General features: G+C 42.5%; 1 protein-coding gene across 2 annotated transcripts; it reads right to left on the minus strand.

Annotated features, from left to right (window-relative positions):
* Positions 1-6,022: 6,022 nt before the first annotated feature.
* plk2b (polo-like kinase 2b (Drosophila)) lies at positions 6,023-11,895 on the minus strand. Of its 2 annotated transcripts, none has more exons than XM_069699511.1 (14): positions 11,673-11,895; positions 11,460-11,567; positions 11,240-11,356; positions 10,789-10,918; positions 10,404-10,587; positions 10,003-10,201; positions 9,726-9,873; positions 9,392-9,486; positions 8,968-9,100; positions 8,689-8,769; positions 8,189-8,345; positions 7,721-7,850; positions 7,453-7,563; positions 6,023-7,260 (listed from the first exon to the last, which is right to left on the minus strand). In XM_069699511.1, exons 1-14 carry the CDS (start codon positions 11,856-11,858, stop codon positions 7,069-7,071), a joined length of 1,971 nt encoding a protein of 656 aa, XP_069555612.1. In that variant the 5' UTR covers positions 11,859-11,895; the 3' UTR covers positions 6,023-7,068. The 2 variants fall into 2 exon arrangements, with proteins under 2 accessions (XP_069555612.1, XP_069555611.1); XM_069699510.1 differs by having other exon boundaries at positions 8,189-8,348; positions 11,673-11,894.
* Positions 11,896-11,961: the final 66 nt, after the last annotated feature.

The following is an 11,961-nucleotide window of genomic DNA, read 5'->3' on the forward strand; positions in this document are numbered from 1 at the left end:
CACTTCCTGTGGGAGTCAGGAGAATAACATTGAGAGTTTGATACCAGTGCAAAATGAGACTATAGTGATAAGGAAGATGAGCTTTGGCAAGCAACTAAAATGAAGCCAGCCTGCAAATATTGGCGTTTGACTCTGTCAAAGAGGGACATGGATCTGGTATTGTAAACTTAAACTTAATAAATTACAAAGAAGTTCCAAATATTTCAGTTGTCACCATCTTATGAAATCACACCATTATGTTGACAAAAAAAAAAGTTTAGGTTGCTGTTAATTGCATGGCTTCATACAAAAATGCATCTCTGAATGATTCAAATAGTGGCTTTGTTCTGAAGAAAGTAATGTCAGGAATGTGCACTCTGACACTTGTTCACCAGTTTCATGGAATAATATTATCGCAATGTTTGACTGAGGAGGAGTGCGTGCAACACGGGATGACTAACAGAGAGCAGCCGCATAAATTGCAGCTGGATGTTTACGTGCGGGCGAGGATGAGAATACCAGTTGCCATGGAAACAGTAGTGTGTCTCCCACTCAGCTCAATAGCAGAGCAAGTGGAGGCTGCCGATCTATTATCAGAGATGATGCGCTGATTGGCTCATTGATGCGGATGTCAGACAAGTCTCCGGAAACAATTCCCGTTGACCATAGTAACCTCATGCCAGACTCTCGTCTCTTTTTTGTCCCGTCATCCCTCTCTCTCTCTCTCTCTCTCTCTCGCTCTCTCTCCCTCTCTCTTTTCCTACGCAAGAGCAGGCACCGATTTTTCATGAATGAGCGCACCTCGACGCATTGAGAGGACAGGAGTTGAACAGACAGGCATGATTGCAAAGAATCTGTCATCTCCATTAACCTGAATTGACTTTTCATTTATTCAGTCCTTTTTTTTTTTTTTTTTTTTTTTTTAAAGCAGTTTCCGCAGCATAATGAGCAGTAGTTCTTCTTTTCTTGCTTTCAGTGAATAGCCACGTTCAACTGTTAACCTGCAATTAAGAGCATGTGAATAAACTGTAGTTTATGGTTTCTCTGTATGGCCTGGTGGTTACATCACATGAGCTTTAAAACTACAGAAATTAACGACAAAAAAAAAAACCACAATATGATGCCATTTTTTCCACTTCAACTTTAGCTCTTTAAAAAAAAAAATGTCACTAGTGTGTGTCCTGAAATGCCATCGCCTTGAAGCATCATCTAAGTTGGCCCTGTGGAGACTCATCATCTCCCAGCCGACATCATGAAGCCAATCCTCCTCCATCCGGCACAACAGTTCATTTGTCCGCCCCTGCATCTGTCCAGTGCATGCTGGGAAAATTGCAATTTGGGTAACTGTACATTTGGCATTTACCAGACGAAGGCGTGCTACTGCGGGCCTGGAGAAATGCCAAGGTATACGGGCTGTGTCACAGACTTTTCTGCCTGAATCTCTGAACAAACTTTATTAATGAGTCAGCAGTCTCGAACGTCTCGAACGTCTCGAACTCAAAGAAGGTGCAGATGAAACGAGGGATTTGTTGTAACAAGCTGACACTCCTACAGAGATAAAAGATAAGAGCTTCTGTAGAGCCTAAAAATTACAGTCTTAAGGAGGGTTAATAATGCGCCCTGTAGTTTGCAGTTTTAACGGCACTGAAGTGTGCAGGCAAGTTATGACAATGTCAAAAGTGTAGCACTGAATCAAAGCACATTGTATCGGTAATTGTAAATCTGCTGGCACACATATTTATATACATGATTTATATTGTGTTTTTATCACTGTAGCACATCACTGGTTACCACTGACACTCAGTAACCACTGACAATGGATTGCAAAGCTCCAGCGTGAAGCCAGAAAGGAACAGCAACATTAAACTGTGAACTTGTTGAGCAACGCAGCCCCACCTGTGTGTGCACGTGTGCGCTGTGTAGGATTTGCTTTATCCTTCTATCTGTCTTGTGAATCACAGGATTGAAATGCTGCTTTGAAGCCTCTGGAGTTTCCTCCCTCCACAAGGCAGGGCTCTGTTTAAACACTTGACACACTTCACCGGCTGTTGCTAAATGCTTTCGACATTAGCGATACCTGCTCGGCTTAAAAAGCCTTTGAGCCACGTGCCAACGTGCGATTGAACGATGGGAAGAGGACCACGTGTTTTTCTCTAATGATGGATCAAGCTTAAACTTATGAGTTTCATTTGATATCTATTACGTATCCGTTTATAATGTTTAAAGGCTGAAGTAGCAGTGTTGTTTAGCATCATTTAGGTTAGCTATTAAAAAAAAAAAAAAAAAAGCCTTTGAAAGATAAAATCATCTCTAAAGGTGATCTTTAAACTGACAGCTTTAAGTGATGGTTGTAACAATCAAAATGCGTTACATTCAGCTTCATAACTTCCAGACAAGTTGAAACTTTGCAAATAAGAATGTGAATATAGGAAAGGGAACTTAAGGAAAATCACTGCAGCACACCCTTTCATTTACTGGTATGGATGGAATTTGTCCTTTGCTGCAGCAAAGAAGAGCATAAGCAGTAATTATCTCCCAATCCAGTGCATTTCAATGATCCTCTGTAAAACTACTATGCTATAATGACAGGATGGGTAGGTTGACGCTGCAGGACTTTTGGACAAGCTTCACTTCCCACAGGAATTGCAACCAAAAAGCAAAAATGCTGGGGACAGGGACACAGACGTGTGTTTGTTCGTGCTGTTGAACTATCTGGCCTGGCTTGGATTGGATTTGCCGAGACACCTATTCAATATAGGGCTTTTACGTCGCCTGGTAAATTATTAATGGTATTTATAGCACTGTATTAAGGCTGAAATTTTATACTGCCATAATATAATAGCCGAAACTGTATATATTGTATGCTGATATAAATTTCTGCTTGGAGTAATAGCTCAAAAACGTTCATTTCCATTGAAGCTCTTGCAGAGCTTTTCTCATTTTCCCCTCTCCAGTCTTATCTTTGCCCTTTGCCAGATGGCTGCCAGCAAACAATCATGTGACATTTTTAGTGGAAAAGTCAGCAGGTCCTTACCCCATTTCGAGGAAGTCACATTTTCTACTGACACTATGGAGCAGGGTGCTGAGCAGTCAAGAGGAGACGTGTGACAATCTGTTAGTCGAACAGAAAAAAAAATAGCAGACATTAAGATACAATGATCGGCCTGTGATGCTCATCGACTGCATGTGATAGTGCTTGCAACCCTCCAGAGTGATGCAGGCTGTCAGCAAAGATTCATTTCAGTTCATTTGAGCTATCCTAAAACATATACCTAATAACTAAGGAAAGAAAACCCATTTGGAATTATGGGATAATTAGATGCATTTAATAAAACATGAACCCCAAACACTTAAGTAATGATTTACAGTACATAAGGACTGGACAAAGGAACACTGGACAGATAGACTGTGTTAGAGAATAGGAAGCAGTGCAGCAGTAAGAATGTAGTGCAAAGCTTTTCTGCATGCAGATAGAATGATGTTTATATGAAACAAGAAACATGATTGACTGAGGAAATACATGTATGTGAGTGGATAGTTTATAAAAATAATTTAATTTTTTTTTTTTTTAAAGGGGACTTCAGTGCCTGTTTGAACGACAACAAAGCTCCATATGCTAAAATGTCAAAAATGAAGAAGAAAGGTGATGGTGATAAATATGAAGTGGGTTCGAATCTCACTTTATTCCACCTTTACTATCTGCTGTTCAGTTGGACTCGGGGGTACCACAACTCTGATCGATGAATGAATCTAAAACTACCGTAGCAATCCACGGGGTTCTATTTTCAGCCAGAACAAAAGACATTTTCAGAGATCTGATTGTAGAAAATTATAGGAATCAGGCAAAGGAACATGAACGTCACACTACTCAGTTAGGAAGTGGTCACATCTCACATGGTGACTCATTCACCACATTATACATATGTGAACACCTGGAAGGAAACCAAATACGTTGAGAAGCAAACAAACCAACACGCACACACCTTCTCAAATGCTTGAACACACTCAGGATACACTTTTTCTTAGTGAGAGTACAATATTTGACGAAGTTTGCGCTGGCAACTTTGCAGGTTGGACTGCTGTGCATTGTTCATTTCTCTAATCGATACTGTAGGCTACAACATAGAATGGGCAACGCTACAGTCATCCCAACCCCCTCTACAGTACATCTGTTTTCATCCACATAGAAGGAGGAGGAGCGCTGACATTTGATTTGCAAAGGCCTTCTAATCCCCCAAGAGCATCCCAGTGTGTGCACATATCAAAGCATGTTTTTTTATGTCAGAATATGCCTACTATCACTTTTAATACCAAACTGACTCATTCTTCTGCCTGCAGAGAACTTTATGATAGAAGTTGAGGTATAAAGATCCCCTTTGTCAGCTCGGCTTAGACTCATTCCAGAGCTAAGCCTCCCTGCACACACAAAACTTTTCCCACTGTCAACATGACATAACAGACTAGCAGCCCTGTGTGGATGATACTGAAAACTTGCAGTGATAAACATTTTTTTTTTCCACATTGCAGTGACACTAAGAACATCATGTGAGCTTGCACTCTTAACTTTTTTTTTTTTTTTTTTTTTAACTCCACACGGTTCTCTAATTAGTTTATCTACGTGTTCCGCGCACAGAAGTACAGAAAGTTCCCATGAGCCCAATAAAGCTGATCAGCTAACATTTTCTGACTCACCTCTGACCTGAATGTTTGCAAACAGCACTCATAAAAAGCTGAATCTACATTGGACTAAAAAGTGTCATCACTCACATAACCTCAGAGAAAGAGCCAGTTTTCCTCTTGCCTGTTTGCACTGTTACTAAATTGGTTCAAACCAGTGCAGAGAGAAATGCTGCGCTTCTCTTCATATGTTAGGACCAGGGGTAAAATGCCCTCGAACGCCAGAAAACTCCATGTCAACAACACAGTCTATTTCTGTCTGACTGAAGCATCAAGTCCAGGGGCCATTACTGTCAAAACACACACACACTCAAACCTGGAGATGTCGTCATGAATAATTCCTGCTCCTTCTTCTTGTAAGCTTCTTCCTGTTCTGTTTCTGTCTGGTGTGGGTATGTTTATGCATGAGGCATTCATTATTGAACCCTGACGAGCACAGATATTTTGAGTGAACATCCAAAAGGGATGACTCAAACATCCAGGTTCAACTTCCATCATTACATTACATAAGCTTGGAGGGTGAAGAGGTGTTCAACAGACAGCCGGATCAAATACTCGTGGAGAACAAAGAACGAGCAGCAGAAACTCCACAATCAGTGGCAAAAGACACTAATTGTAATTTTAACACCAGTGCGTCAGGACACGAGTTCTGACTTTCGACAAGGAGAAGCCGCGTCAGATGTCTTTTACGCAGCTTTTATTGATTTCCGACTCTCACCAAATTGGTCAGCGGTTGCTTGTTTCCATGGTTACAGTGGGTGAACGTGAAAAGGATGCCCAGGAATGATTGTACTCAATTTGTCTCAAAAGCTCTGATGCAATCACTGACAAAAATTTGTCAAGAGTCTGTCATTTTATAAGTGCATCTCTCCTTGTAGCTGCACGTCACTATGAGGCTGTCTGTCCTTACATACTTCTGAATCAACCAGCCAGCCTATGTGCTGATCAGTGCCCTTGTTTTTATGAATTATAACCAGTGCCTGTGTGTGTGTGTGTGTGTGTGTGTGTGTGTGTGTGTGTGTGTGTGTGTGTGTGTGTGTGTGTGTGTGTGTGTGTGTGTGTGTGTTTGTGTTGGCGAGACAAGGTCAACTGCATCCCACAGTAAGACATCTTCCCCATCCTGCAAAGATAGCTCATCAAAAGGCGGAGCCTTGAGCCACAGCATAAACAACTTCAGTGCCCTCCTATCTATCCATCTCTCTCCGTGCACCCATTTCCTGTTGAAAAACAAAAGCTTAAAGATAACCGGTATAAAATACTTGCTTTGAGTGCAAAGATATAAACGTTTTTAGTTTAATCTAATTCTCCCCACACTGTAAAGTACATGAACTCAAGAACTTATTTCATATGAAACCAGGACACAATGAAGTTTTCAGGTTTGTTTACAAGAGAAATCTTGATTCCCGGCATCTACGTTGAGGCCGCTTTCAGACAATGGAACGGCTATAAACATCTAATAACAGCTTTATGGAGACAGCTCTGTGTTTATGAAAATAAAACAGGGTACAAACACTGAATAAAAATGACAAATACTCTTCTTTTTTTTTTTTTTTTTAGAAAATGCTCTTATTTATTAAATAAATAAATACTGCACTTTTTTTAAACAATAAGTTATTTAGGACATTTTTACCAAGGTGATGATGGCTCTTAAGGGATCCTTAGAGGATCTGTGGTACTGTTTTTTTCTTTTTTCTTAATGTCATTCTCTCCTCCTGCCCCCTCCCCTACATCACTCTCTTCCCAGCTAAAATGTGCTGAGTGTCCATCTGTCAGTAAAGAGAACAAATCACAGTTTTAAAAGTTAGTGTGATGTTACACCCCTCCCACTCAAGACACACACTCACACGTGTAAACACCCAAACTCTGTGGCATCCACACATAAGAGAGAGTCATTTCTTTGCACTGCTGAGTTGGCTGTGACATATACTGTACATCATTTACAATATTCCATGGTCTAACTCTGTTAACATTCAGAGCATCATTGTAAGGATTGCCTCTGGATTGACTCAACTAAACTATACACAGTTAAGCTGGTGCCAGCCCAGCGTTTGCCTTTACTTCCCGAACATCCCTCTCTTTCCCCAAACATCTGGAGTCCACAGTCGTACCAACATACTCAGCCCTTCATCCCTTCTAGCAATCGACATACGTATCAGCCCTTTTCTATCCACAGGCATTGTGCTACATTTCATTTTCCCAGTCTCTTTCCGTTTCTCTGCATTATTTTTTTCACCTGCACCGATGATGAGTCGTAAAGGTGCAACGGTGGAGGAATGTAAATTTACTTTGCTCAAGTCCATCCTTGAAATCCACCCGTCTTTCACATATTCGTTCTGGGTCCTTGACCCACTGCGGCACAGCAGTAACACAGTTTGTCTGTTTGTCTGTCCAAGACACATTATTATTGTGGGTTTAGCTGCATCTCTGCAGAAGCATATTGAGGGAGTACACCATGCGGTCACGCAGGTCAGTAGGGCAGCCGGACGTCAGCAGGGAGCTGAGTTTGAAAGTTTTGGAGACGCGGTCCTCATTGATGTATGTCAGCATGTACTCATCCCTCTGGCAACACAGGATGATCTTGGTGTGATCGTGGTAAAAGTTGACCTTTGAAAATAATAATAAAAAAAAAAAAAAGAAACAATTTTCAGCATAGGTGTTTTTTTTTCTGTCATTTGATTTGCGTTCTAAATCTCCACCTCTGTTTAAGAAAATGGTGTCATGCATTACACCTAAACAGTGCTCCTCTGAGTATTCCCAGCAACGGCTATGTTTCCTATTGTGTGTGTGTGTGTTTACCTGGAAAGTGCCATCGTTGAAGAGCATCATGAGGGCGCGGTCAGACTTGAGCCACTGCAGCAGGTAGAGTCTGGGCATGTGTGCATCCGTCATAGTACCAAGGTCTCCACCCTGAGAAAGCAAAAGAGTGGCACATCAGGATTAAGCAGGCTGGGACTTGAAATTTCTGATGCTTCAGGGTGTGGAAAGACAAAAGACACATCGGAGCAAAGAGGCTAGAGATTGCAGGACTGAACACGGTAGTGGGGGAATGGAAATCTCTGCTTACATCCATAAGGTTTTCCTCCATGTAATGGGAGAAGTACTTGAGCACAGTCACTTGGCCCACAAAGTGTTCAGGAACCTCACAGGTGGGGAAGACAGAGCGCTGGCCCAACTCTGCATAGTAATGGATGGTCCTGAAAATAAGGTAAACAAATAGTTACACAACCATTCAGATAAATTGATACTTGACAGCAACAACAAAAAACAAACCCATTAAATTTCAAAGGCATTCCTGACTGAAAACAATGTTCTCGCTGGAAAACAGAACATTATTGATAACTATCTGACCCATATAGGATAATGCACACAAATCTAAAATGCATACTAGTATTTAAATCTGAGATTCACTTGGTTAAGTGATTCTCCAGAGTAATTCTATGTCACAACAAGCTTAAACAAGACCATCCACTTTACATTTCGTGACTAATAACTTTCAAAGTGAAGGTGGAGCGTTGTGAAGAATGGTACATACTTTCTGTCTGGCAAGAGGCTCATGTGAGTGCCGTTGTTGAAGAGAACTCCCACGGTGTGGTCGGACAACTGGTAGCCAAAGCCGTACTTGTTAGAGTAGTCCACCCACTTAGTCACCCATTGAAAACTGCAGCTGTTTGAGCCCTGAGGAATGTCGTCTGCTGCAGGGTGAGAACACGGTTGAGGAGAATTAGGATACAATCACAAGGAATATCTTGGAAAATGACAAACTTAAATGCACCATGCACTAATGCGGTCCGGGACACAGCTACATTACAGTGCAAAAGAGTTTCCTAAAACGTGTCCCTTTCAAAACGGAAAAAGTGAGCGGCATATTCATAGTTTTTTTTAAACAGCATGTCTATTACTTTAAACATTTCAAGGTCAAATATAGATCAAGACCTTTAGCTGTGTCCTGAAACTTGCCACTGTGGAATTATCTGAATAATAACTGTATGTACAGGTTATAACTTTGTGCACAACATTAGGAAGTTCTCTCACCTTTAGGCATATTCTCCAGACATCCCCTCAACACACTTGCAACAGTCTCAGCCACACTCCCTGTGGTGCTGTCTTCCAGGCCTTTAAAAAACAAGAACAGGGAGTCATTTAGCTTGACGTCACAATGGTATAGTACAAAAAAAAAATTCTTTGAACTTGAGTTTGTCATATTATATCTCTCGCACATGCCCTAAGATTTCCTGTCTGTGACGCTAAAACCTTTTGTATTAAATGTATTCCGGTCGTTCTGTGATCTGTGTTTGAGGCTGATGAACTTACATTCACTACTACTGCTGCAGCTGCCCAGACTCCCTCTGACGATCAGACGGATGGTATCTTGCGTCGTCGGAGACAGGCTCTCCGTTGCCGGGGCAACAAGGTTCTCGGCAGATGGCGGAAGTAGACTTCCATTCTGAGGTGGGAATCAGTGACGACACGGTTTAGAATCTGTGAGTTTGGATCGCTCTTCCTACCGTGACTCAGCAGTCACCCACAGATGCAGAGTGGTTGGCTTAAAAGGTTGAAAATAAGTGCTTTTAGTTTGTTCAGAAACTGTGCTCGTTATAAAGTTTAGTACAGCAGCAGAATGACTCATAGGATTCTCCACAGTACAGCATCCCAATGCCACCTATGTATTTAATTGCTGTATGAATAATGCACCTGCAGCATCACCCACACTTCTGTAAATATGTTGCGTTCTTACCTCAGAAATGTTTTTGCTCTGCTGTTGGCTGATGACGGTCTTCTCCAAGTCGTGCTGCAGTTTATAGATCTCCTCTTCCTCTTTAGTTAACTTATCTGTTCAAGACAAAAAGAGAGCAGACAAATTAGAGCATGACCTTTTTAACCAGCAGCTGCAAAAAAACATGACATCAGGGTGATATGGGATCAAATGTGACAAATGCTTGCCGTTGTCTTAAAAATGAGATAAGATGATGCTTATGGCCTCCACCATCATTTAAAGAGTTAATTAAATGAGTGGTGCAAGTGATGGATTGATGGGCATATAAGTTCTCAGTGGCTGTTGTAATACTTACTCAGTGTCTCATAGTATTTGACCTTGTCCCTTTTCCCACCAAACAGCGCAGCAGCAGCCTTCTTAAAGAAACTCTTGGCGGGACTTGAGACGTGGAAATCTGGTGCCGAATGGCAACAGCTAGGCGGCAGACGCTCTGGACTGAAGCCCTACGGTGAACGAAAGTGGGTCAGTGTGCGACTGGTGGGAAGGGGGTCACTTTTAAACTCCTACACAGTGACATTTCCACACAGACCGGCAGAGGGGAGACAGCCAGGGAGCTGATAGTGGTATCTCACCTGCGTGAAGAAGTCGTGCCTCAGAATGTGGTCCAGGTTGGGTCTGTCCTCGGGAGTCTTAGCAAGCAGGCTGGCGATTAGCTGCTTAGCTTGTGGCGACAGGGAGGAGGGAAGAGAGTAACGCGCCTCTCTAATACACCTGTACGTCTCCTTCAGGTTGGTGGTTTCAAACGGCGGTCTGCCCAACAGCATGGTGTACCTGCAGCAGGATAGAGGGCAATGGGTAAGAGTGGATTTCATCTCTCGAAATGACACTTTATAAGTGATTGCAGGCAAGGAATGATCCTGTCTGTTCCTAAAAACGGATGCCAATGTCTATTCATTTATAATTCATACAAATTACTACTATTACAAAGTGTTTTGAAGTTCCCTAATCATGACTTTACAGTTTTACGACTCACATTACACAGCCTAGGGCCCAGATGTCTGATTCACAGCCGTGGCCCTGCTTGTTGAGCACCTCAGGGGACAGATAGTTGGGAGTTCCACAGATCGTCTTCCTCCTGTTTCCCGCCGGCTCCAACTTGGCAGCCAGACCAAAGTCCCCGACCTTCAGTTCCATTGACTCACTCACAAAAAAGTTACCTACAGGGAAGAAAGGGAATGAGATGATGAGCACTTGATATTCAACCCAGGATCAAAGGCTGAATCCAGCACTGACTCTCCCTAAGATGAATCAATAGAAGAAGAAAAAAAAAAAAAAGGTTCACATCAAGACACGATATCCTCCCTGCACTGAATGCATCTGTACATGTAGCGTGACTTTCTTGCATGAAGATTTCTTACCGAGTTTCAGGTCTCTGTGGAGGATTTCTTGTTCATGGAGGTACTTCAGTCCAGAGACAATCTGTCTCAGGTAATAACGCACCTCCGGCTCAGTGAGCACTTTGCGAGCCTTCAGGATATGAGCTAACGACTGCAAATAGGACAAAACATGTAGAAGAGAGTGATTATGGAGCTGCTTTCCGATGGAATATAAAATCTCAAATTTTCCTCGAAAGGAAAACTCATCATACTTGATAACGTTCTTCAATCTTATAATAGTGTAGTTATACATGATTCCTATGTCATGGCAGTACTTAAAACCATTACAGTTCTTGATGGTGTGGACACCCTCTGAATATCAACAAAGTGCTGCCCCATTGACTTTGGGTGCATTGCGGGTGCTATCCGAATTGAATACACAGCGGTGGAAGAAACACCGTGTTTGAAAATCTAGAAACAAAATAGCACTCACTTTTCGGCTACAGTATTCCAACAGGATGTAGATGTTCTCCTTGTCCTCAAAATGGTGATAAAAGTGCACAATGTGTCTGTGGTGCAGCGCTCTGTGCAGCTCAATTTCTCTGTCAATCTAGCAGGGGGAAAATACAAAACGGTCACGACTGTAATTGAAGACAATTTAGTAATGGCAGTTGTCCACTTAGTGCGCCCAGGGACCGGAGCTGCGCGCTTACCTTCTCTCGTTGGTGAGGTTTGGAGACGCGTGCGTGTGGGATGATTTTAGCTGCGTAAACTTTACTGGTGGAGAGGTCGGTCATCTCGTAGCATTTCGCAAACCCTCCCTGGAAAGAGGAAAAAAAAAAAAAAAAACACTGTTAACATGCTTTGTCTTCAGGTTACGTGGTAAATCCCAAAAAGTCGAGAAAAAGATTTTATTCTTGCGCTACCTTTCCCAAAACTTTTCCACGGCAGTAGCACTTGCCCGTGGCAGGATCAGTGATTATCCTTGCCATTTCTGAGGGTGCACTGCGCTCATCCACTCTCTTTCGGCGAGGTTCGCAGGACCTCTGCGACGACTCACACATGCTGCTGCTGTTTGTCTGTTGGGGCCCGATACTCCTCTGTACTTCCATGAGGTGGTTTCTCGTCCCGCACTCAGAATGCTGCCCGGAGAGTCCGTCTGCGAGACTTTATACCCTGGCACTCACCCCACCCCTCTGTCTGCCGCCCTCTCTC

Source organism: Brachyistius frenatus, unplaced genomic scaffold, assembly GCF_029030835.1.
Source record: "Brachyistius frenatus isolate BFR_SWC_R1_liver_20210118 unplaced genomic scaffold, ASM2903083v1 Contig_30, whole genome shotgun sequence".
In the NCBI taxonomy this organism is placed as follows: Eukaryota; Metazoa; Chordata; class Actinopteri; family Embiotocidae; genus Brachyistius; species Brachyistius frenatus.